This window comes from Drosophila subpulchrella, chromosome 3L (assembly GCF_014743375.2).
Source record: "Drosophila subpulchrella strain 33 F10 #4 breed RU33 chromosome 3L, RU_Dsub_v1.1 Primary Assembly, whole genome shotgun sequence".
Lineage (NCBI taxonomy): Eukaryota > Metazoa > Arthropoda > Insecta > Diptera > Drosophilidae > Drosophila > Drosophila subpulchrella.
In genome coordinates, this window is record NC_050612.1 from 10,280,369 (window position 1) to 10,307,246 (window position 26,878).

The 26,878-nt window shown below is 41.8% G+C and overlaps 3 protein-coding genes across 3 annotated transcripts in view; 2 read left to right on the top strand and 1 right to left on the bottom strand.

Annotated features, from left to right (window-relative positions):
* LOC119554743 (dendritic arbor reduction protein 1) overlaps nt 1–16,413 on the top strand; it is a 32,575-nt gene extending 16,162 nt beyond the window's left edge. The window contains exons 2-6 of the mRNA XM_037865767.1: nt 5,666–6,266; nt 7,111–7,829; nt 8,354–9,053; nt 11,485–11,544; nt 15,698–16,413. Of these exons, the coding sequence (XP_037721695.1) occupies nt 5,666–6,266; nt 7,111–7,829; nt 8,354–9,053; nt 11,485–11,544; nt 15,698–15,885 (2,268 nt within the window). The 3' untranslated portion in view covers nt 15,886–16,413. The remainder of the gene's footprint in view (nt 1–5,665; nt 6,267–7,110; nt 7,830–8,353; nt 9,054–11,484; nt 11,545–15,697) is intronic.
* On the bottom strand, nt 16,404–17,564 carry LOC119554744 (ubiquitin-conjugating enzyme E2 19). The gene is made up of 2 exons (XM_037865768.1): nt 17,475–17,564; nt 16,404–17,419 (listed from the first exon to the last, which is right to left on the bottom strand). The coding sequence occupies exon 2, from the start codon at nt 17,414–17,416 to the stop codon at nt 16,457–16,459; it is 960 nt and encodes a 319-aa protein (XP_037721696.1). The 5' UTR covers nt 17,417–17,419; nt 17,475–17,564; the 3' UTR covers nt 16,404–16,456.
* Nucleotides 17,565–23,791: 6,227 nt separating this feature from the next.
* LOC119554828 lies at nt 23,792–24,419 on the top strand. The gene has a single exon (XM_037865901.1). It carries the CDS (start codon nt 23,860–23,862, stop codon nt 24,307–24,309), a length of 450 nt encoding a protein of 149 aa, XP_037721829.1. The 5' UTR covers nt 23,792–23,859; the 3' UTR covers nt 24,310–24,419.
* Nucleotides 24,420–26,878: the final 2,459 nt, after the last annotated feature.

A 26,878-nucleotide genomic window follows, 5' to 3' on the forward strand; every position in this document is an offset into this window, starting at 1 on the left:
ACATTGCTTAAATCTTTTTTTTTTGTAAAAAAAATGTTCTTTTTTATAATGAAAGAAGTACTGACATTTTGTGAAAAGCCCAACTTTGTAACCCATCTTTTTCGCATGTGCAGCTCGCTAGAAAATTAACTTAAATTTGTGGGTCCACATCCCACAGGGCATTTTCCATTCGACATTCGATGCAAATCAAACGAGCGGCCAGCGGAAAGCCTCCTCTGAGCAAATGCAAAGTGGACACAAAATTGAATTCCCAGAAATTGACTGCAAATCGCGCGGAGGAGACACACAGGCCTCAAGTCCCCTGGTGACATTTAAGTTGGCCAAAAAAGAAAAGAGGGAAAACCAGGGAGTTGGCCATTTCGCAACCGAGAAAACGAAACGAAACGATGCAAAACGCATGTCGAGCATGGGCTGCACTTGTCGCAGGCCTCCGAGGAAAGGAGCGATCCAACTACTGTTCCAAATTTGATTTGCCATGCTGATTTGGCCGGCGGAAAATGCGGAAAAACATAGTTGGCATAGTTTTCCCCCTCCATCACTCTCTCTCTCTCTGTCTGCTTCTCGTTGGCCAAGATTTATGTGCGGTTGGTCCAATAAAATAATTGCCAGCGATTTTTTATACAAATCGCTTTTCGCTCCTTGGCTGAGTCATGGCCAAAACAAACCGTCATATGCATATATGCTGGACTAAACTATTTTTACGATCTTCTGGGCCCGACTTGGGGGCTTTATAGTCCAGCGTTTAGTTTTTATGGCGCCCGGGGTTTGGGGTTAATTCGCTGGCGATGGCGGGACTTATCGGCGATCCGTGGGCTTTGAAGAGGGTCAGCCCAGGGATTTGACATTGGTTTCAACGCGGCAACGAAAGACTCTGGCAACGAACCTGCTCGCGCCCGCCCGCCAAACGAAAGACTCAGGCAGCGAACTTGTTCTGGCCCACAGCGTTCGCTCGGCCGTTTGAATGTGTCAAGTCTATTGCTTCCTGCCTTAATGGAAACTTTCACTGGCGCGCGATAATAAACATTAGCCGTCGTTTCATTAAACAAATTTCAGGAAATATAATTTTATATCCAAACATATCTCTCTTTTTTTTTTGCACTCAATTGAAGTTTGGCCCTGGGGCGCGATTGGCAATTGGATTCGCGAACAATACGCCATCGATTATTTAACGATTATGTGGTGCTATAGCATTTCTACCATTGCTTTCTTGCCTTTCCTTCTGGCTTTCTGGCTTTTTGTCTTGGCCTAGCAATTACTTTTGGCCGGCTTTGAAGGCCGCTTCTGCTTATCCCCCCGATGAATCTGACTTGGCTCTGAGCAGCCTTTTGTTGGCCTTATCACAAAAGCCGGGCTTTCATTGTTTCAATTTTGCACTGGGTGTGTGTGGGGGGAATTACTCGCACAGCTGATGAACTGATATTCGGCACGTGCCGTTAATGAAGTCGGGCAATCGCTTTAGAAAGCCCCCAACTTGTAAAGACTATGATATTTTGGATGTTTTTCGGGAATTACAGCACCAATTAGATCGCTATCTGCGGGACCCTTTGTGTGGGCATCATCTCTTGACTTTTTATAACCCCATTCTGGCCGAACCATTTAGGCATTTTATTTATCGCTTCCCGCAGTTCAAATGCCTTTGTTATTGATATGATTTGGACCCATTTCTTACGAGTTTTATGGAGCGACTTTATGCGCAGCTGTCGCAGCCACCAAGATCGAACGCAAAATGGCCAATTTTATGGCTCAATATCGAGGGGGGGCTAAGAAAATGCCTCGCATTAAGAGATGTAAAAATATCCAAATAAACAGTTGGCAATTTGACATCTTTTTTATATAGTTATTTTGGCATATTGATGGTCGTTAATAGATAGAGTTAAATTGAAAAGAAATGTCAGGCGGTTGAATGGTGAACGGGGTTCGCGGTGGACAACGACGGCTCTTTAAAATGCAAAGCGGCTGCCGAAGTTGGTAAAAGACACAAAAAAAAAGCAGCAACAGAAACAGAAATAATAAAGTAACAACGAATATAATGGAACATAAAATTTATTAATTTTTATGGGCTTTATTTTTTTGGAGGGATATTTGTCTGCTTCCCCGTTTGTTTCCATTTCTCACAACAAGTGCCAAATTTGGTCTGAGTTCGAGGTTCTTGACCACGAACACGCACGTGCGACCGGTTTGCGTGTATTTGTGCGTATCCGACTGCCAGCGGATTATTTTGCATATTTTGTTCGATTTTAAATGAAGTCACGTTGCACTCGTAAAGCCGATATTTATGTTTGTCATTATTTTTTATGCTTTCTGCTTGTTTTTCATATAAATATTACCTTTTTGTGTCTTGTTTTGGGGCCCCCCTAACATGTGTTGGTACAGCAATGTCTTGTTTTCCGCGGCGGTGGCGTTAAACAATAGTTAACAACTTTATTTGTGCACTTAACGCTCTTGGCCATTAAGAGCCAAGCAACTCCTCACGTTTCGGCTGCCATTCACCTGAGAAATGCCAAAGCAGCAACCTCGCTTGCAGTTGAAGTTGCAGTTGCAGTTGCACTTGCACCAGCAATGTTGCAGGTTGCTGGGTGATGGGTGCTGGGTGCTGCATCTGCGGCAGAAGCCGCCACCAGTCATCGCCATCGCCTGTCAGTCCACATAAAAGTCAGAGATGGCTGTGAAAAATCACCAAAACGAATCGCTAAACAGCCGCAAAATGCACTCGAAACGGGGCATGCCGAATTCGAGACGCGGAATATGAGAAAATCCACTCAAATTATCTGGGGAAAACGAAGCCTTTGTTTGCCTTTTGCGACTGCCGACAGGTGGAATTGCAGGGAAAGTGGAACGAGGGGTGTAGCTTTTATGATAAATTATCGTAAATAATTTCACAGAAAATTGGGTTTAATTAGCCAAGTTTTTAAAAGAATTTATAAGCCTTTTAAATGTTTCTTTTACTGCTTAACTTAATATTCATTCAGGGAAGCTCTTCAACTCATAAATAATTATATTTTTTACTATTGACAATATCACACCTTAAATATTTTCACAAATCATAATTATGGTCGCCTCCAAGACTAAAAACATTTCCATAATCAAGCAAGTGACACCTCTACAATAAAAATGGTTGAAACTTTTCTCTCTTTTAGCCATTAAATCACAATTTCCTATTCAAGAAAATGACACCTCTCAAAAAGTAATTATAAAAGCAATTGACCCTTTCAATAAACACAATTTCTCGAAGTGAATAAATTATGCTCGCATTGAATATGAATCACATAACTGCTGCAGCTGCAACAAACCCCAAACTAGACACTAAACCCAATTCATCAACACTCCAAATGGGTCAAATCAATAAACAATAACACAAAATGTTCAAAGACTTCAGCACAAATGGGCAAATAACTCCCAGACGAAAGCGGGACATATATACACATAATACATACTGCCCATTTGAACTCCCTTCTCCAGTACAATTTATGCAAATTTTTATACGTACATAATACCCATTTATTGACCCTGCCGTCAGAAGCGATTATTGACAACGGCATTTTAATGTTAAACAAAAAAAACATCATCAATAAATAAAAATACTTTGGCGTGCCAGTCAGTCAGTGTAAAAAAGTTGAAATTATAAGTACCTGAGCATAATTTCACCGCGGCCAGAAGAAGTGTCCAAAAGAACCAAAAGTTCATAATTGAAATTCATGTTTGTGGTTCTGGTGGCTGTCACACAATTACCGTTTGGCTGGTGGTGGTGCCCCAAAGTCCAATCGAACCCACTTAAAGATTCCGCCAGGCTTCCGAAGACGACGCTCCACGCATTCTTATGAGGTCATTTGCGTGGGGAGCCCACTAAATGCGCCCTAGCTGCCCAACTAACTAACCCACTCCACGAAAAGCCCCACTCAGAACGTTTGCCAAGTGGAAAACTCGGTTCGTGGAAAACCGCAGTGGAAAATGGCAGCTCCAGACATTACTCATACGACCCGCAATGAAACACAAAAATCTATTAAAATTATCACACGCCATGTTGACCTCAGCGGCGAGCAAACATTACTCAAAAGCCCAAAAAAAAAAAAACAGAAATAGTACTGTGTGGGTCTGGCAAAAATCCATAGCCCCAAAAAAAAGAAAGAAAATAAAGCGACCGCAGCCAATAAAATGAAAAATGCTGGCGCAAAAATATTGCAGCTAAAATAATTTGCCACGCTCGTAAATTTTCAGCTCATAAAACAGAAACGAGGCAACATTTGTTGTCGGAGTTTCGAAGTTTGCCAGTTTCGAAGTTTCCAAGTTGTTCGGGGGAGTGAGTCAGTGTCGGGCATTTCTCGAATTTGAGTCAGATTTTCGTTGGTTTCTGCTATTTTTTATGGCCAGCCTTCGCCGATCGACAGTCGGTTTGATATATGGGCCCTTGGCCTCATCATTTGCATGTGAAAAGCCCGGCTCGTTGGCGAATAAAAAATTTCACTAATTTGCCAAACGATTATTATGTTTGCCTAAACCACCTTAAGTGTTGCCATAAATTAGACGTTCTCTGTTCTCTGAAAATTAAATAAAACAAAAGGCAATCAAGTCGTTGAAACAAAGAATACGTTTCAAGTAACAAACTTTATTTAACTAAATCCAAAAAACACTTCATTAAACGTTTGTGTTAAGGAACTAAAATCGATGGGTAAATCATCTACAGAATTAGCAATTTGTAGGCCTCCGGCTCCGCAAACAAAAATAAACAAAAACATACAATCTTAGCATGACAAAAGCCACAAATTTAGCGCGTTTCTATTTGTTCTCGTTTGCTCAGCTCGGCGAGAGATATTCAAATTCGACAAATACCCCACTCAAAACGAATGACTTAGACAACGAACTTGCATTCCCCTAAAAGCGCATGAGCATTAAGATCCCGGCCGGGGCAATAAAAATAAAAATCAAAATCGAAATAAAAATAAAAATCAGACGACAAATCTACAAACAACAAATTTCGGTGCCGAGCAAAACGAAATTGAAGCAAAGAATGCCATTAAATAAAGCCAGGGAAAAGAAATGAACGTAAAGATAAGAGCCGAATGATTCGAACGGGGGGCAGTGGATACCCACGAGATTGCTCAAGTGGCAGCAGAAAGTGTTGCAGGGCGATAAAAGTTTAATCAAAATTTATGGCAGGGAAGCGGCATCCCAGATAGAGGTGGATGCCTCAGAAGAAGGGGGGAAGGGCCTTGGAGCTCTGATTGCCAATGGGCCATATAACACACGAGTTACTAAGACTATCTGCGGTAACTGCATCAAGGGAAAAAGTCTCTCAGAAGCTGGTACTGAATAAAGAGATTTTTCTTACCCTTGAATCAATTTTAGATATTACCATCTTATGTAAAATAAAGCGTATATGGTTATTATGAATATCACTACATTGAAAATTGGAATAAATAAGAAGTATATAAGATTTCTGAATTCCTACAAATATAGGTATAAATGTTGTGAAACAGTTAATTACAAAAGTATTATACCCTTTCTTTTACTATATAAACTAATTTAAGCCCCTACATAATATACATATTAGTTATTTGCTCTTTGATGTATAGTATTTTGGATATTAAAATATAGTTTTTATATTTTTCCAGTGTATTTTTCCATTTCCCGTATTAATTTTCTCTCTGTGTTCTTTCTTCTTTGACAGTCCCCGGAACTGGACTATCGGCACGAGCTGATGGGTCGTCTGCACAAAATCGAGCCCGCCGATGTTGAGCTTGAGGCTCTGGCAGCCGCCGCTGCAGCCGCCAACAACAACAACAATAGCAGCAGCAACAACAACCACAGCGGCAACAGCAGCAGCAACAACAGCAACGGCAGCCAAACACCCACCGGCAACAGCAACAACAACAACAGCTTGACTGCCGGAGGCCATCAGCAACATCAGTTCCACCACCACCTGCACCACCACCACTCCCATCAGCACCACCACCAGCACCACCATTTGCACCAGCACCACTCGCACAGCCTGCAGAGTGGCGAAAGTGGTGCATCGGAGGCGTGGCCCCACCTCACCGCCCCCTCGTACGCCAGCGATGTTGTACATACGCAGCAACAGCAGCAGCAGCAACATCAGCAGGCGCAGCAGCAACTGCAGCCCGCCGGATCCCCAAATTCGAACTCAAACGGAGCCTACGGCTGTGCACCACTCTACGATGGAGCGCCCTACGAGGTGGCACTCGGCTACGGTGGTGCGGTGGTTGCGTCAGCGGGTGGTGCGACTTCCAGCGACAAGGAGTATCTATATGGTGGGTATATCTATATGGGGGAGATGGGGTAGGGGACTGGAATTAGGAATGGGATCTCTGATGGGCACACAAAATTACACGCATGGTGAAATCTCGCAAGTCAATAGCAAAGTAGAGAAAAACAAGCGATGGCATCGTGTTTGCGGCTTGGTGCCGAAATGTGAAATCTGAAACCGCCCAAAAGAAAAAAAAACGCAGACAACCGGGAGACCCTGATCAGAAAACTGATTGAGGTCGACCCGATCTGGCGATGAGCTGTATAAAGTATAAAAATTATAAAGGAATATTTGAAAAATATTTAACAAAAATATATTTTATTCATGATCCCATCAATACATCATATTTTTAGTCTTCAAAAATACTTGAGTTTATTAAAGAAATTTCATACGAAGCCTGTCAATTTCCATCACCATACATAATTCTAAAAAAATAATTCAGTTCTTCATTGAACCAAATCGAAGCCATTGCTTTTGCAATAATTATTTTACGTTGATTCAAAATGATTTTTTTAAAATGGTTATAAGTTTATATTGACAGCATACAAAACACAATTTTTTCATTTTTTTTTATTCGAGCTTCACTGTAGTAGGTGCCCCTTCATCAATCAGTGAACCGAAGCCTATCAATAAACACCTGAACCTAGACGAAAAGTTTCAATTCTGATTGTGGGCCCCCCGCTAAATGGCAGCTCTAAAAATAGTCAAACAAATGAGCAGCTGTTTGGAAATTTCATGCATATGCGAGATTTCATTGTGGACATTAATAATTCCCCACGCCGCAATTTGCATAATGTGTTGGCAGGCGATTATAAGGCGCTTTTCTCCCCGTTTTTTTTATTGTACAGAAACCAAAAACAAAGAGGCTCTATACGCCGATCCGCTGGACGATCCCTACCAGCGACCCGTGCTCTGGGACGATATTACTACCTCAATCCAAAATATCGATCCGGAGAACGCGCTCATGCTGAGCAGCAGCAACAACAATGGCAGCGGCAGCAGTAACAGCGGAAACAGCAGCAGCAACACCAACGAACCTGCAACATCGCAGCTGCCGCAGGTCAAGATGGAGGCGATCGATGAGAGCCTGCTCGAGACTTTCGCGACCCCATTGCTCAGTCCCCTGGAGATAAAGACCGAGAAGCAGCAGCAGCAGCAACAGCAACAGCAGCGACAACAGCAGCAGCAACATCAGCAGCAGCAGCAACACCAGCAGCAACATCAGCAGCAGCAGCAATACCAGCAGCAGCACTATCAGCAACATTATCAGCAGCAGCACTTGTACCAGCATCATCCCAGTCTGGCGCTGCCTGGCTTGCCACCCGCTGTCGAGGTGGTGGAGTTGCAACTGCACCAGCAACAGCAGCAGCAGCAGCAGCAGCAACAGCAGCAACATCTGCAGCACAGCAGCAGCAGCAACAGCCCCAAGCTGGCGACCCCCGGCGACAGCAGCAGCAACACCTCCTCCTATCAGCAACAGTACGCATCTCAATTGGTCGCCGGATCGGGCGGCTATCTCAACGGTAGCAGCAGCAACTCCTACGGCTACAGCTGGCACAGCAGTCAGGTGAGTGACGGGACTTGAAAAGTACACTTGAAAAGAAACTTAGCCTAAATAAAAACAGCAAGTTTTTACTTAAGAGTCCCAGAATTCTTACAACAATTTTTAAATTTCATCATATTTACAAAGCGAAAGTCCTACAGCAGCATGTTTATTATAAACAAAGAAAAATAAAATAGCTTATAAGTCTATTAAAAGGCTAAAATTGATTTTCATTTACCTGCTTGCCTGTTCAATTAATTATAATTTTTTAAAACAACAAGATATCTTAAAATATGGATTTAATTGACATTCACAGTAAATTCAATATTAAACTTAAAATATTTATAGCTTTTACTTAAAACACACTTTTAAACACAAACTTTCACTTAAAACTCATTTTTAAAATTTCTCCCATTTAATTTCATAAAAAAAGAACTAAAAAATGCTGTATAAAATTAAAAACAAATATAATTACAAAGAATAATGAAAGATTTTCCATTATCAACATTTTTTTTTAATTTCTTATATTTTCCCTCTTTAACACCCAGACCTTCCACACCAAATACCAAATACACCCGCCATCAGTCGCTGCGTCAGCCACCGCCTCCGCCACTGCCACGCCCACAGCTCAACTCGGTGCTCAACAGCAACAGCAACAACAGCAGCAGCAGCAGCAACAGCAACTGCAGCAGCTCTGTCCCCCCGCGGCGCCCAGCACCCCCTCGGCCTCCTCCTCGTCCATCTCCTCCTCCTCCGCCTCCTCCGCCAGTCGCCACATGTTCGTGCCACCCCTGACTCCTCCCAGCTCGGATCCCGGGAGTCCCGGCAGCTCCATGGTGGCAGCTGCAGCCGCGGCAGCCGCTCAACGTCGCACCACCCCACCACCGCCCTATCAGCAAGGTCACGTGATGGGCTTACTCAACCCACCGCCCACGCTGCAGCTTTTGGGTGGTGCAGTCGCGGGGAGCAGCTGCACCACCGCCACCACCACTCTGACCACCCTAACGCCCGCCAGTGCCATCCAGCAGCAGCAACAGCCGCAGCAGCAACAGGTGCAACAAGTGCAGCAGCAGCAGCCACCGCCCACCCCCCGCTCCTCGGGGGGCGGGAGGCGTGGCCGGCACTCGCACCACCAGCCGGGAACGGCGGCCCACATCGCCAGTCTGATGAGCGTGCGGACGGTGCGGTACAACCGCCGGAATAATCCCGAGCTGGAAAAGCGACGCATCCACCACTGTGATTTCGTGGGTGAGTTAAGATACATTTCAGAATATTAATTTAAGAAATTAACTTTTAAAATAGAAAATCATATATATTCTTAAAGCTTTCTGTTCTTTAAGTAATCTTGAAATACCATTTTATAATTTTCTATTTAGTCAGATATCCTATAACAAACATTAATAAAAAATTTAAAACATCTCAATATGGTTCTAAAACCTTCAGAATCGATTAAGATACTCTTCATATAAATTCTGAATTTTTAAACACCATGTTTTTAACATATCTCCTTTTAATAATTAAAAATTATAATACAACAAAATAAAACATAGGTATATATTTTATAGGGAAACTAAGATGGTACTAGAGCTGAAAAATATTTTTTTCTGAGGGATCCTTAGCCTTTTCCATATTTCAACTTGTAACTTAATAAGAAAGATCTGTATACCTCTTTTCGTTAAGATCCCATATTTCAGAGATCTCTGGAGATGCGCTTCCTCATCTCTCGTTGTTAGTCGCCGCATGCCTCTGTATCGTTTATCATTTGGCGCGCTTTGCGACACTTTTCGTAACAAAGTCACCTTCCGCCCCTTTTGCGCCCACTTTCGAGCCACCAAACTCCACTCCACGTGCGATCCTCATTGCGCATGCGTGCCGCGTTTTTTCAATCGGCATTTATTTATTCTCTATTTATCTATACATTTATTTATTATCTTTCGAGTTTCTGTGCTGTTTTCTTGCTGTGCGACTGACAGTTCCCGCTGCCAAGTTTCTGGTGTCGCAGTCGCTGTTGTGGCGCTTTTTCAATTGCCTTCTTTGTAATTCTAATTAGCCAATTGCCATATTTATGTAAGAGCTTCGAGGCACCTTCCCTGGGCTTTTGTTACAGTTGCATGTTTTTTACATTTTGTGCTTAGCCTGGCCAAGTGCGTTTTCAATGTCAGAGGTGGGCGTTAGATCGTTGAGTCAGCGGTGATCGATGGGGGAAATATGATCTGCACTGATGAAAGAATTGCATTATAGGAGAATTTATTACAATATTATTCAGAATATGCAGTACAAATTATCGCTGGCAATAGGTATTAACTTTAATTTAACACTTTGCCATTAGGAATCTAAATATAGCCCAGCTTAGAATTGCTTTAACATCTGCCTATAAAATAAACAAGCTTCCCGAGCATTAGATTTTTTCCATTACTCGCAGGTAGCCAAAGATCTTCGAGATCGGGGTAAACCTAAGATGAGATCACATCACCCGCAGTCTCACCAGAACAACCGCTTCATATACCATCCATTAGCTATCGATGGATCACTTTTGCGGACCCAAAAGCACTTAAGGCGAAGCTGTCTGGCCCAATCTGAAAATCGAAAAATCTACGAATCCACAAATCCAAACTCCAGGCCAGACGCATTCCGTCCGTGTCCCAATGTCGCTTGTTCGAAACCGACTACGTGCGTTGCCACTAATAAATAATTGACAATTGTCTGACACGTTGGCCATGGCCATTTTGAGGCAACTCCGGCCGAAACGCTGTCCAAATGAAGTTATTATGCCATAAGCGCACGCATCAGACAGTGAGATATGTCTGGACTGGTGGAATGGCGGAGTTCCTCCGATTCGGCAGCGCTTTTTGGTATCTCCAACTGTCTAACTGTCGACGATCGTTGCCAGTCGCAGGTTGCATGTTGCTGGTTGCTTGTTGCTGGTTGCCAGTCTGCAAGTTGCAAGTTGCCCGTTGTCAGCAACATTCTTCACTGGCAGCGAGGCATTGTGTTTCGTGGCACGTTGCTCAGGCAGCTTTCAATTAGAGCCGTACGTGCGGGGATCCCCGGGAAATCCTTTTTTGGGCAAAGGCGCACTAATGCCGCCGCCGTAAAATGCCTCATAAATGTCACTCGCTCTGCGGTGTTGCAAGTTGCAAGTAGGTAGTTGCAGGTTGCAAGTGAATCTCGTGCAACTTTCACCCGCTAATTAAAGGCCCACGCCCACTGACCCACTTTCAAAAAATGGCTCTTCTATCGGGACTCCAGATTCGAGGCTCCTCTGATGTGCTTCGCTGTAAATCTGATATTTTTTTGGTGAACGCGAAAAGCAACCAAGTGCACTCGAAAAATGTTATGACTTTCAGATGGCTCGAAGCCGTAAACAATTATTGGCAATAAATTTTGTTTAGTTGGTGTCTTCAAAGAAATCCTACTAACGAAGATATTAATTATTATAATTAAAGGATAGACACACTTACAGCTCAGGTTTCTAGGCCCCAAAAAATTTGTTATGGCTTTATATCGAATTTTACAACTGAATATGTTTGTTTACCCATCGATTTAATAGTCATTGCAAGGTCATAAATAAATTGAGGTAAAAGAGAAAGACTTTCTAACAGTAAATACGTCTAGAATTCCTGACCTTTTATTAAACTCATAAAACTATTTTTAATTGTTCCCTTTAATTTAATTTCAGGTTGCTCCAAGGTGTACACGAAGAGCTCGCATTTGAAGGCCCATCAAAGGATACACACTGGTGAGTTTTCCCTGAAATAAAAACGACCCACTGAAAACCCAACCACCCACTTGATGACCCCGCATTTGACCCCCTGTCGCAGATTGGCCCACTGCGATCCTTCAGCTCGCATGTGGGCTGCGCACCACTGAGCAAAAAGCTGACCCAACTGCACCACTGAACCGCCGATGAGCCACCGGCGAACAGCTGCGCCACTCGGTTTTTGGGACGTTGGGCAACCGTCGCCTTTTGATTAATTCGCGCGCTCATATTTGTAGTTGCCAGCACATAATTTGCCAAGGCCCAGAGAGCTTCGAGCGCCTTTTTTTTGAGTGCCATGCACTGGGAATAATTTCTGCCTAATATGAAGAAAATAGGCCTTAAAGATAAACTTTAAGTAAATTGATAGGTCGAAATATCACAGTACACGGATCCAAATTCAAGCCTTTAAAGCCAACAGGTTCACTTTTAGAATTTTCTTTTTCATGTCGGGATATTATAAAAATATCCTAAGCCTCTACAACAAGAAAGAAATTTACTAAATGTACGACTCTACGATATTTTAAAATTTTACAAGGGCTTACAGACGTTTTTGGTTTTGAAAATTCCATTTTTGCAACGTTTACCAATTGATCTATTTAGTTGTTTAAATTTATTTAAGAGGGAATTTGAAAATCCCCATTTATTTTTATATTGAAATCTCATCTCATTGATCTTGAAAATTATTTTCTGTGTGCTGTTCATTTTCAATTTCTGCGCCACGGAGGCAACCGCAGCGAAAATCGTGATTTGTACGGTTTGTTTTTGCGGCTCTGGCTTCGTTTTTTCCGTTTTTCCCCGTTTTTGTGGTCAGTTGCAGTTGCAAGTTGGCAGTTGCAACATCAGCAATCGCCAATCGCCAACGCCATCAGCTGGGCGCACGTTTGGCCTGCATTTCCTCCTTGCTCGGATTACACTTGACGATCCGTGGCCGTGGTTGTTGCTTTTGCCACTGCCCATTGCCCATTGCCCACCGATCACCGAGATCACCTGTCTTCGTTTTATGGGCCGCACGTTTAATGCCTCCACAAAGGAAGAGGGAAAAATAATACTAAAATGAGGAAGAGGCTAAAAAAAATGGCAGAATCCCATCTCTCTGCCGTTTTATTAATCGCACATGACCAGCTGATTTATGCGCAACTTAAAGCGCTGCCTTAAAAACATTTTTATTATTATGATTTTTGTGCGCAGCGCTGATTTTCACTCAGCTGATAAAGTTAACGCCCCATCAACGAGAGGTCGGCAGCTTTGGGTTAACCCCGGACCTTATTCCAGTTCCCTTGAGATCGCTAAAAGTTCTCTATCCGATTTGGAGCAAGTCGTAGCACCCAGCCAGCTTCGGGCCAACACGAATTCCGGGCCGGGTTTATGCGATTTAGGTTTGAGCCGACTTTCGCAATTCCTCGAGTGGCAAAGTGGCAGAGTGGCAGGCCGAGATGCAGAAACGCTTTGCTACCGTCTGATGGCTGTCGGTTTGTTTGGCTTTCGAGTTAGTTAGCGTTCCGGCAGAGCCCAGCCCATTCCATTCATAGATTTCATTGATATTCCCCTCGGCTCCAAGGCGCACACACATTTTTCATGCCATTTTTGAGGCGCCACCAGGCTGTTGTCTCTGCTGATTAGCAACGCCGGGCTGAGAATTCGAGAGTTTTCGGGGGGAAAACGGGGGAAAAGGTGGCGAGATTGAGAGATTTCCACCGCAAACATTTACCAAAGTCATCGAGCTGTCCGCGGCAGTTCGTTTCCTAAGTCTTTCGTTTGCGCAAAGTGAAGAGGTCCATTAGCAAAGGAAAATCTATTGGTCAACACTCGATTCTCCTAGAGATCTGCAGAAATGTCACTTTTATATGGGAAAAATGGTATTTAAAAGATTCGAACACTTTTTAATTTAATTTAAAATCAAAGAAAATGTTAAATTAAAATATTTGGTCACTATGTACTTTTGAAATCAACCTTTTCTTTGTTTATTTCACCTTCCAACCGTTTCCCCATTTTCATTTCCCCACCTCTTGCCATCTTCATCTCATCACAAAACCTCGAGGCTCGTAAATTTGTCATTTTTATTTGGGCTTTTTGTTTTTATCTGGCTGCGATTAGAAAATCACTTGGTAACTAATCTTTATGCAGGCGGCGAACGCATAAATTTGCCATATCTCCCAACCAGTCTCTAGTTTGCAGTCCAGTTTCCCAGTGTCCATGGCCTGGCCCTAGGATTCGGATTTGGATTCGGGCTGGAACTGGCTTATTTTGTACTGATTTGTTTGCTAATACGTTCGCGCTGCCATAAATTAGTTTGATTTTATGCCCAGCGACTGGAGGAGGTCTTTTATGGACCAGTGTGGTCCAGTGTGGCCCAGCCTGGGGGCTCTAGTCCGCGGATCGCAGCTCCAGTCGCCGATGGAGCCTGAATTTATTTATATTGCCGCCGTGGCCTTATCGCGGCTGTAAGTAAAATTATGAAGTAATTCCGCTGCTCTTATCGCATTGCGTTCATCGCACATTACAAAACAACATTTACATAACTTTTGTTTGTTCGCCGGTCGTTTGTTTGTTGCCTTGTTTGCGGCTGTGTGGCTGCCGTGATCATTGCCAAATTAAATTCCCACGGCCGGGGAGGTCTTTAATGTCCCATTCTGGGCCATATGACTCACTCAATCGGACCGGAATGGCCATTTTGGAATCCAAATGCCCCACGTGTCCATCTAAGCCCGCGATCCCCAGCTCCGCGATTATGTTCGCATCTCGAGGCACTTAAGTTCATTAAAAGAGATCTAAATAAACCAATAAGTCACGCCACGAGTCGAGGGGCATTGGGTTTCTATCCGAAAAGCCCCGGCAAAGTGTCAGCTGAGTGCCACTCGAGATCTCTTGGGTTCGAGGGCCCCCAAAATGTCCGTGGAAACCAAACAAAATTTGTGCGTTTGTTCGATGTACAAAATAATAATAAACAACAATCACAAGTCTGCTCGCTTTGATGTTGGCTGAGATCTCGAGATGGAGATGAGAGATGAATTCAAGAGGCTTTGGAAACTGTATACATAGGGGAAAGTTCAGGGAGAAAGATGTTTAGGGTTGGAATTCTGCTTAAAACATTTTTACTACCTTCTTGATATATTATTGCCATTATAAAAATAAATATATTTAAATTCATAAATAAAAGATTGAAATATTTCCCTATCCCTTTTTTAGACCCCTTCGAACCGCTGTCTTTCAGCACCTAAATCTAAATCTCAATTCTGCACACCCCAACCAATCCAATTGGATTATGTCCATGGATAAACCATTCGATTCGCTCCACAAAACCCAGTCAGGCAACCAAAAATGTCAAGTTCACTCACAAATCTCCAGCCGCCATAATTATTTCATTCAACTTCAATTTAAATTCGAACACAAATGTTTATGTTTGTGTCGCGTACGAATGCTTTTGGGGGGATTTTGGAGGGTCTGAATTAGTCATAGAGCGGTGCCAATAACAAAGAGTTTCGCTCACCGGCCGGTGGAATTTATTCGAATGTCTTTGGCTCGGCAACAGGAATGGTAATGGAAATCACAAAGTACAAAATGCAAAATACACAACATGCAAACTTGTGTAAGCAAACTGCTGCAGCTGCCGTTCTGCTGTTGTCATTTTGCTATGGTCAAAACAATGAAGTTTCAATTATTTCTCAATTATTTACACAATGTTTCCAGATCAATTTGGGTTGTGAAATGGCTTTATAGTCGGGGGATCTATGTTTCTAGGCTTTTCAGTGGCTTCTATTTCTTATTACTTTTTGAAATAAAATCACCAATACCAGTAAATCGATTTTACTATTAATTTTAAATATGAAACTATGCAATTTTAAAAGTTAAGTTGATTTAAACTTTGATTTCCACATACAAATATTTCTGTTTAAATTAAAAAAAATTCTTATAAGAATATGTGCTAATCAATCTTTAAAATTTTCACATATTATCAAAATAAATTTTTTATTTTGCTTATTTTTTCACGTTTTATATAAATATTATTATTATTTATTAGATAGGCATTTCCTAATAGACCATGGAGCTCTCAGAAAATCTCTTAAATATTATAGATTAATTCAAAACGATACTATTTGAGTATCTTACTTATCCTCCATTTCCATTTTTCCAGGTGAGAAGCCCTACACCTGCCAGTGGCCGGAGTGCGAGTGGAGGTTCGCCAGGTCCGACGAGCTGACCCGGCACTACCGGAAACACACGGGGGCCAAACCCTTCAAGTGCATCGTCTGCGAGCGGAGCTTCGCGAGAAGCGATCACCTGGCGCTCCACATGAAGCGCCATCTGCCCAAGAACAAATGAGGAAGGCGCGGGGTCCCAGCGAACCCAGATACAAAATCAACTATACCACAATCCAAAGGACTTTAGCGTAGATAAAATGAATTCGTTTAGTTGAAAGGTTAACTACTACATGGTACACACACTCTACTCTAGGAACAGCTAACCAATTGGGGGTGGGGATGCCTGGGATATCAACAGATAATACCAGATATCACCCACGCGATTAACTCAAACGCAAAGTAGGCTAAGTAAATGAAATTACCACCTGCTTGACGAACATCCTATGTACCAACTAACCCGCACCACAAGGCAAAAACACCTTCGGCACCACAATCACAAATTGAACTAGGCTAAAGTAGCGTTACGTTACCATGTATAAACTTATTTCTTTGCATATAGTACACTAGATCTACATAGATGTTTAATCAGAATTCGGAACCTAGGTGGGTTAAGTAGCCGTAGTCCCATGTATTCTACTTGTATATCACTATCGTATGTATCTTAGTGTCGTAAACCGTTTAAAATCCACCAAAAAGTGCTGGCACAAAAACATCCAATAAATATATTTGAAAAACCACTTATAGGCAATTTCTTACTGTTTGGCAAATTTCTGGGTGCATTCGCGGGCATTCTCATCGTGTAAAGAGCGATTGCGTTTATAGAGTGCGGCAATTGCCGGTTCCAGTGGATCGTTTGGGTTCGGATCGGCCATCAAGGACATGATGGAGATGAGGAGCTTGGAGACCGACAAAGCTGGCGACCACTGAGTGTTGAGAATGTCCAGGCAGATGTGGCCGGACATGGCGATGTTGCAATGGTAAATCCGAGTGATAAAAGCAATATACGGTGCTTGGAATGGATAGTTCTTGGGAAAGACCAGCTCCAACTTGAAGTGCCCGCCTTCATAGGGGGTTTCCGGGGGTCCTGGTATGGTGGCTGTCCAGTGGAACAGGTTGTTATTGACCACCTCAACGTTGCAGCCTTCTATGGTTCCCCTCGAGAACTCGGCGATCTCCTTTTGCAATCTGGCTGTGGAGAGGGGACTACCTTGGGTGGGGATTTCGGTGCCCATGCGTTGAAGTCTCAGTAGTAGGGGAATATTTTCACCCGTAGGATTGCTTGTATTGGGAGGATCGCCTTGGAAAAAATTCATTACCATTTCTACGACACCGACACGTCGCGGAGGTTCCTCAGTAGCAGATGGATTGTTGGGTGGGTTTGTACCAGTGCCTTCCTGACCACCTTCAGTAGCCACCACCGGAGCGGGATTTCTAGCTGTATTTGGTCGAACTCTGGCAATGTTTCTTCCCCTCGCGGTCCCACGGCCACCTCTTGGTCTACGGATTGGTATAGTTGATGCACGACCTGGATTGGCGAGTCGAGCGGTTAGAATCCGGCTCCTGGTGGATCCACGGGCACCTCGAATTGCCGTGGCCTGGGCATTCGCATTGCGAGTCCGGTGAAGACTGACTTCAGGAAGGGAATTGGATCGGGAGCTGGATGCTCCGGTTTCTCTCTGACCTCGAATCCTCTCACTTCGTCTGGCCGGCATTTTCTTGGGAACACAAAAGAGAATAACAAATTTAATAATAATATGTCTTACTACTCACTGTTGTGGAAGGAGGTGATGGAATCTATTGACAGCAAAAAACCACGCATGCTTATTAACCTCGAAAATTTGATAACTGAGTTGTCACCTACATATAAATCACAACTATCGATAGAAAGCTCTTGAATATATTTGGGGTATTCCTCGAGACTGTTAAAATGTTGTGTACCAGAGTTGTCACCTTATTTCATTAAAAAAAACCAGAGCAACTGTGTTACATTTTACTATTATCAGTTTCGATTATTTACTCTAAAATCATATTAGTAAATATATATTAAGGCTAATATTTCTTTTCTTACCCCAGTTTATTTATTTTACCATATAGTTTTTAACAGCAGACTTTTGCGTGACTGTACTAAAAAGCTTATTCTATTAGCAATTCACGGCTTGATTTGTGTGTCACTTATTTATTGCAATCACCTGGACTTTAAACAATTATTAACATTTCCCCAATACGTGCCTGGCAAGGCAAACACAAATCATTGAAAGTTTTCCCCGTCCGAGATCTATTCGAAACTCTCCACACGTCACAAGGGCCGTCATAAGTTTTTCTATCGACTAAAAAGACAATAATTTCATTTAGATGAGAATGTAAACCCGATAAGTGTGACCCCATGCCGAACGAAATGTCTTGGAACTCAATTGGGTTTTGTTGTACTGGGCTCGCGATCATTATCAAAATATTTTGTACACGAAACAAACATGTCAAGCAAATGTCTTTGCCCCCTCCCCAAACCACGAAAGCGACCCGAAAAAAAATTGTTAAAAATAACAATAATAATTTCAATTGTCTGCCTGCATTTCGATTCGAACGCGTCATGTTGTTTTGATTGGGGCGATGATAAAAGTAATTTCGCTTTTGCCCCTTTCTAGAGGGTATTCATTTATAGGGTAGAGTTCAGAAACTAAATGAGAGAACCAGTTTGTCTTACCATAAATTTAAGAAACGTTTAAAGCAATTAATTAGGGGATTATGCATATGACCTGTGGGCTGGCTGAGATGAATATGGGAGTTTCTTCATCTATGAGGTGAAATATATATTTCCTTATGCTTGCTTCTGTTTCCTCATAGTTAAGAACCAAGTTATGGAATTTAGATTCCAGCAAATTCCACACAGAATTTAAAAAAGAATGAGTTAGAAGAAATAAAAGGTTTGAAGGAAAAAAATTATGTCATGTGAACATAATTATTATTTAAATAATAATCTGCAATATATAATTTTTTAACGTGTAATACCAATGCTTATAAGTAAGTACTCGATTATTCCCTTCTCGTGGGCGTTGAGACATTGGCATGCCCCCATTCATTCATCGCAGCATCTCAGCATCCATTGGCACATCCACCATCCCCAGCCACATCCATTCGCATCCACATCCACATCCATCCAGTGCCATTCCAGCACCACTCTTCAATTGTGGTGCGTTTCGGGCTGATTAATCATTTGGCGACTGACAGCTCAACTTTGCGGCCACAACGGGGCAACCGCTTATTAAATTGGCTTAAGATCGCCGGATAAACCTAAAGTACGTGTAGGAATGGGACCCCACAACTGGATGTATTATGCATATAGTACGTCGCACAAAGGTTTTGTCTACAGCACCCACTTGGCCACATGGGATATTGTTCGAGGGCAACAAAGCCTCATGAAATTGATTCGATTTCAGTCAGATCGCAGATGTGATAAATCTTATGATTTCAATTAATTTGTGCCCGAAAGGCGAGGGGAAGTGCACTCATTATGCCAGCTTGGTTAATGTGTCAGTGGAGTTTATAATGATATACACAGAATATGTTTTAATTTGCAGCTAATTAAGCCTGCGTCTGCACTTTGATTGATTCCGGGCGAATCGACAGGGAACTGTGAATAGCGAATAACAAATGAATGGAAATGAATGAGATGTTCAGCGATTCGAAAGGTGATTCAATAATTAAGAACTCCACTTCCTTGTGGGTGGATTTATTAGTTTTCATACGAAATGGCAATGCCTTGCCTTAAATTGTTTATATATACATGTGTGCTAGCTGTGAACACTCTCGTTTTCTTATCTAATTATTCTTGATTGACTGAATCTTTGTTATAGCACAATTATCTAATGAATCTGACAGTCAAACATACCATCATATCTGTTGAAAAATGCAATGTTTCGTTCTAAAAACTCTCTATTTAAACAGTGCCACATCATCATAGCTGTATTATCATGTGACTGCCACACACAATCCATTAAAAATCTACAAGATGTCCCCTATTTTATGGTTAGCACTTCCTACTTCCTCTACCACTAACATCAATTTGGCAACACCTTTTACTTTCGTTTGGGCCACGAGTCCAGCTGCCGCAACACCCACAGTGACTCAAAACCCACATTCAGATATATGTATGTATATTGCAACTCCTGAGCAGGCTCATCCATTTTAAGCCAGGCCATAACATAAAAGCGCCCATTAGCCAAATGGGGGAGGACCCCCCCGGGGTGTATTTACAGGGGCGTAGGGGCGCAAAAGGGGGACAGCAGACGCCATCACTCGTGCCCGTCTGGTAATCGTGACAGACATTTGGCCAAAGCGCGGGACAAGGGGATATGGACATCTACTAGTACACTGCGAGAACATTTGACTACTTTCAAGATAAACTTTAAGGTATTCCTTTAAAAATATAATATAAAAATGGAGTCCTACAGTGATATGATTACAATGTACTGAAACCAGTCCTCTGGATATTAAAAAGTATCGATGTCTTTATAAGTTTAATATATGGTTAATAAAGCTTTCTATCTATCTATCTAGAAGGTCAAAATACTTTATCATTTAAATAAGTATACTTCAGATCCGGTTATAATATATCCCAGTTAGAATCTATTATCTCAAGTTTATCAAAACAACAATGACTATTATAAAAATTGGTCCTTCAAGGCCGGATCCAAAGTGACCGTATTTTTTCTGTGTGCACCTCCTTCAGCCGCCGAAATCGAAAACCGAAAAAACGGAAAACCGCGAAACAGGAACCGCGGCTAACTAGTCTGCGATGTTGGCCTGGTCTACGATCCACGGCAAAATGGTATAATGGCAAAACTTTTGGCCAGACGTGCGCCTGCTTTGCATACAACAATATGCGACAAGACAAGACAGCCGAACACAAGACAAGCTGGCTAAAAACGGCGACAACTATAATTAAGCTTAATTGCTGTTTAGTGCGAGTCTGGGCAACTTTTCGCCGTCGTATCCCCCCGGTAAAGACAAAAAAAGAGACAGACGCCCACGCACCACTTCACGTATAATTAAATTAAATTTATAATGCGAATCTCAACGCGATAAATAAGCCTAACCAGGTGTTTTTCGGGGCGCACGGGGGGTGTGGCCCCAGATATCTGGGTAATTGAAAACTTAAAGCGCACTTATCGCTCACTCTCATTGTTTTTCGTGTGTCGGGGAAATTAATTAGCAATTAAAAATGCAGCGCACAGCGATCCGTGGTTAAATGCTACAGACCCAACAAACAACAATGCCCGGGTCTCTCTAATCTGCTGGAAAATAATTCATATTTATAAATAGACAAACATTATTCAAAGTGTCCGAGCGAGAGCCCGTGGCCCGAGAACCGTAAATTAAATCAAAATCAAAATGAAAACGATATGGTCTTATGCCCAGAATTTATAACGAAAATACAGCCCAGAACACACTGAAATCTAAAATACACAGAAGGGGATCAAGGTGGGGGATGACCGACAGGGGATTGCCCTTGTAAGAGTTATCTATATGGATGGAACAAGAAAAATATATTCATTATATCATTACTTTAAATATGATATACAAAAAAGTATCTGCTAATCCAAAATTAAATAATATTTAAAACCAAGTGAAATAATTTGAACTTATCAGTATAGTAAAAATTTCTTCCCGTTTCATAAACCATATGATGATAACTAAAACTTCTGTAAATAGTAATAATACTTTTCAGAAGCAAAATTATTTGAAAGTCCATATAATCTTATTTTTACATACTAGTAAACTTTATGTTTGGTAAAAATATCAAATAGTGCTTACAATCGAATAGGACTGACAGAACCTTTGATTATTTTCGAAATTATTAATTAGGGACTTAATAAATCTTACTTTTCTTTTTGAATCCACCCTTATTCTCAGATGTTAGTTCATAGCCTTTTCAAGGCACCCCTAGAAAAGGGTACCCAAAGCCATTTGGCCAGTGTCCGCCCACAAAAAAGCGTTGTTAGCAGTTAGCAGTTGGGAAGTTGGAGGTTGGGAACTTGGCCGCTGTCCGCCGGTCTCTCTTGTCCGTTTCTGGGCTTTTCAACCCGGCTTGTGACTCAATGCAGCTGCAGTTGATCGACCGATCGATCCGATCCGAGGCTTTGGTAACTGAACACAGAAAACAGAAAAATGAAAACGGTTGCTGCATTGGCAATGAACTTTTCGCAACGAAAAAAAGACAAAAGTCTAGACTTTGAACTCGGTCAAGTCGAGACACATTTGCGAAACTGTTTGCATATTTAATTGAACACCTACAACAACAATAAATGAGCTGCAGCTGTGGCAAAATCGCTTTTTCGCAATAATAAGCATAAGCATAATAATAATCAGGCGCAAACAGGCTCAATGGGCCGAAAAGTGGCCAACGGGCGAATAAACTAAGTCGTGCTTGGCCAAAACTAATGACCATACTTACCATATTTAGCGCCAAAAGCTGGCAATCCTATCCTTCGCGGCAACATCTGTGTCAACCTTGGCAGCTTCAGTGTTGCAGAGTGAGAGGATCTGACACTTGGGCTGGCAACCCTAGTCATTTACACGATTTGAGTTTTTTTTTGATTTGGTCAAATGTGATAAAGATTGATCTAACATAAGACATATACCACATATAGTTACTTGGTCAGTTGAATTTATAAAAGTTTCTTTTTAAAATCTATTTTTAAAATAATTGTCTCAAATAACTGTACGTTCTTTGATGGAATTATATATTTTAACGTTTAATTTTATCTTAACAAAGCCATTTTTTTAACAACGCCAACAAACTATGGCCTTGAGTACTCTGAGGCTCGCGCAACTGTTTAGCAGCAGGATACCATTACCAAAATTTTGATAAACCTTAAAACATATTAAGAATTCTGGATATTTTATTTTACATATTTTAAAAACCAAATAATATTGATCTATGGTATATACCACAATGGAAACACCGTCGCCTAACCTACCGAATGCCTCTAAGATTTTATACCAAATATAGCTGATTTGCCAGCTCTGATTGATTGCCATCTCGTTTCCAGTGTTGCAAAGTGTGCACTTGTCACGTAGCTTGTACTAGGAAAAGTATTGGACGGCAGAAGAATTGGTTGGATTTAATTTAATTAAATTAAAAACAATTTAATGGATACGGAATGTTGGTATATGAATATAAATCCAATATTCCACAAGCCTAAAAAATAAATAAATTCGCCAAATCTATCGACCACCTTTAAGCTTTTATACCAAAAATAGCTGATTGGCCAGCTCTGATTGGTTGCCATCTCGTTTCCAGTGTTGCAAAGTGAGCGCTTGCCACTTAGCTTACCAGGAAAAGTACTGGACGCCAGAAGAATTGGTTCGATTTAATATAATTAAGTTCAAAATCAATTTGATGGACACGGCTCGTAGACCCAGACGCAGACGCAGTGCTCGCCTTCGTCGCATTCAGTTGCGCAGACTCCTTGCGATTCTTCCAGTTCAAAACTACCGAGTGATCTTCTTCCTGGATTCAAGACCTTCTGCTGCTCGTAGGATAAATTTGAGTGGGCCGCACCCACACCTCCATGTACTTTCTGGTCCATCGGTACCGAATCGCTCTAGTTTCATGCCCATGGACCTGTCGCGACCGTTCAATGTGGTTCAGTCCGTCCTGTTGCCGATGGCAAGAGCTCCGTCTGTTTTCCCACAACGGATTCGATACACCTCTGTATCTCGATGGGACCGTCCATTGGAAGACGTCAGAGGAGTACTACTGATGGGCATAATCGTGGACTCTTCGGTGGAGACCCTAATGCGCCAAAATCCCACCAGAGCCATGTCCCTGATCCTGTACATTGCCTACTACTTCCTCTACTAAACTAAACCAATGGATATACAAATTTCGAAAAAGCTTTAATGAATTGTATTGTAAAAGTATCTGCTGCAGAGGTTAAACCTGCTAAATAAAAAACTATTTCAGAAAGCGAAACCTATATTGTTTACAACATTTATAGTTCCCTTATGATTCAAGGCTTACAACACTGGCTCACTCGATTGTAGCCCTCGATTTCAGTATTGTTTAGCAATCGATTGTGGCACGAGGTTTTGCGAGAAGTTTTCTCGCGGTGAAAATAAATATTGGAACAAAGTCTAAAACAAATTTAAAACCATGCCCCAACAACCTCGACGCAGTGAGCGCTTTCGTCGCATCCAAGCACCGGGTGGCCTCAGGACTTTGTTTTTCCTGTATACAAGGCCTCGGGAATCACTTCGCAGAAGAGGAGGCCCCAGTGTTTCGGGGCTGCAACTTCATATAGTCTCCTCTGCCCTGACCCTAGCCCCGCCCCGGATGATACCGCTGTCTAACCGGAACTCTTTGTTTCGGTTAGTCCTGGTGCCACGGCCTTCATTTGGTATTGCTCGAATTGTTCCGCGGTATGTGCGGTACGTGGACCTGAACCCCCCTGGAAGTACCAGGACAGCCCGTCGACCGACTATCGCAAACGGCCGCCTTGTAATGGCCATGATTGTGGATCCTAAGCTGCATCTTTTGATGCAAAGGAATCCTCTTCGAGGACTGTCATTAATCCTACGCGTTGCGCACTACTTCGCCACCTAAAAAATTGTAAATTGTTGACCATTGAGAGATGTTAAAACTAACTAATGACCTGATATACGTATATTTCACTTTCCGCGGAGATTGGAATAATTGTAATTGTACGCAGAGATGTTAAGCCTCATAAGCATCAACGATTTTTTTAAAAAGTCTGAAAAGTAGTTAGTAAACTTAAGAAACTTTTCACATCTTAACGAATTTATACATCTGTAGAGATCAGAAAAATTGTTATTGTAAACAGAGATGTTAAAACGTTCCACTTGAATCTCACTTTTATATATATACAGATGTATATATTAAAGTAGTGTTAAATTTTGAACACTAATGCATTCAGGAGAGTTTAAATTTGCTAAATTCATTGCCATTTGTAAAAAGAATTTAATGTAATTGATTAATAAAAACTCAAGGAAATTTTTGTTTTTTTGTTTTATAATATATTCATTCCTAATGCTTTACCATGAAAACATCTGTATGTGTAGCTATTTAACATTTTTTTGAGAGATACCTAAACGATTTGCATCTGCGAGTGCGGTGGCACAATGAACAATCGCTTCCTGCAGCCGGCGACTTGGACATCACTCTTCATATGTCAGGCGGATTGTCGTTTATGAGCTCGATACAGATGCTCGATACTTGTCCTGGAGGCGGAGGTACGATACCCGCGGATACTCGTGATTAATTGTGGGGCACGCGACGATGCGATGCCAATCGGCTGCCCCAAGTGACAAAAATCAATGCAACTGCAATGTGTGAGATGAGCAAGTGTGGCAAAGGAGCGAAAAGGGAGGCGACTGACAGGAGCCATAAATCTTGGTCGACCCCAGAAGTCGGAGATGTCACGGGGCGACTGCGACTGCGACTGGTGCCCACACAGAGTCCCTTATCGGGGGCCAAGTATCGGGTCTTCTGGGGAATGTACTCGCGATGGGCAGAACGCAATGGAACGGAAGTTGGCCACAATCAATCTCAATTAAACTGATAGCTACTGCGCGGAGGAGTCGCCTTATTTGGCTTATTTATTCCTTGAAGCCATGTAATGATTGCAAGGTATTTATGAAGGTTAATGATTTTATGGTCTGCAGCAGTAGTTAAGTATAAAAAGGTCTGTGGCAGATAAATACATATTTATAAATCATTTATATATTTCATTATCGATGACACAAAATATTTTTAGAACTAATTGCATTTAAGAACCAAAAAAAAAAATTACATTTATAATTAATCTTACATACCATTTTTTTTAAATGATTTGTGTTTCTAGACCTACATTTTCAAAGAGTTTAGATTATTGTGGAAATAGTTGGGTTTCTAATGACCTAAAAAACATTTCATTTCTATTATGTCGTACCATAACTCTGGCCCAAAGTACGGCCAACACCTCAGCCACATTCGAGTGACAATCTAACACTCGCAACTAGCTCTTTAAATTGCGCACATCCGCTTGAGAGCTGCAAAGGAGCCGCAATAATTTACAACAATATAGCGCGAATAAACGCGAACAGGGGCGGGGAAGAAGGGGGTATATTGGCCATAAACTGAGCCAAGAGCACGCGTAATTTGGCCAAACATTTCCATTTCCATGCAAATGGCAGCCAGCGAGCGGCGAATCAGCGCCCATGAAAGCAATCGCAATTGCGTGTTGCACAATCGTTGTGAGTTAAAAAAGAAAAATACAAAAAATAAAATAAAAGACGACAGACAACCTGCAGCCTACACAACAGCCCAGAGAATCGAGAACCCAAAGCCCAGAGAACATGACATCAAATGGCAAACAAAGACCAATTACATGGAAGAAACAAACTTAAAGACAACCGGGGAAGATTTGTCAAGGAAAGTCGAATGGGGAAACACCCTCTGAAAAGTAGTGTTTTAAAACCATTATTAGAAAAAAAAGTGTTGCTAAATTAAAATATAGAATCTTTTTACTTTTATAGATTACCAAGAAACTAGTAAAATTATGAAGTTAAAATATACCTATAACAATAATTTTTAAAAATCCTTTATATATAACAAATTTAAATTCTCAGAACTTACAAATTGAACAATCCTTGGTCTAGAATATTTTAATTTTTATTAGCAAGACTGTTCAAAAATTAATGATAATATAAAAACAATTTTTAAAATAAGCAATCCGAATAATATGGCAAGTGTTTAGATGGTAAGACAAAGTATTTGACAAAAAGGCAGTACCCCAACCAAAAAAGTGTCGCAAAGAACTCCAAAACACATGGCACATGGGCGGGCTGGCGAAAAACATTAGCCGAGAAAATAAAAAAAAAAGAAAACCGGGGCCACATTAAAGCCCACGAACTGACTCACCGTGGAAGATGCGTTGGACGTCGGATTTCCAGGCGCAGTTACAGTTGAATAGTATACCCGTGGCATAGAACCCAACTTGGAAGTCGGCATCGACTGTTGCATGCTAAACATTGCTAAATTCAAGAGCGACCAACATTTATCACACTACGCCTATCGCGTTTTTTCCTGGCCCCTTTCCGCCGCTAATTAATGATAATGTCAGGAACTAATATGCAGAGGGACCCAGAACTCCCCCGCCCGCCGGCCTGCCAGT

Bases quoted from the DNA above. Each gene is read 5' to 3' on its own strand.
- LOC119554744 (XM_037865768.1), bottom strand. From the start codon at position 17,416: ATGCCGGCCAGACGAAGTGAGAGGATTCGAGGTCAGAGAGAAACCGGA.
- LOC119554828 (XM_037865901.1), top strand. From the start codon at position 23,860: ATGCCCCAACAACCTCGACGCAGTGAGCGCTTTCGTCGCATCCAAGCA.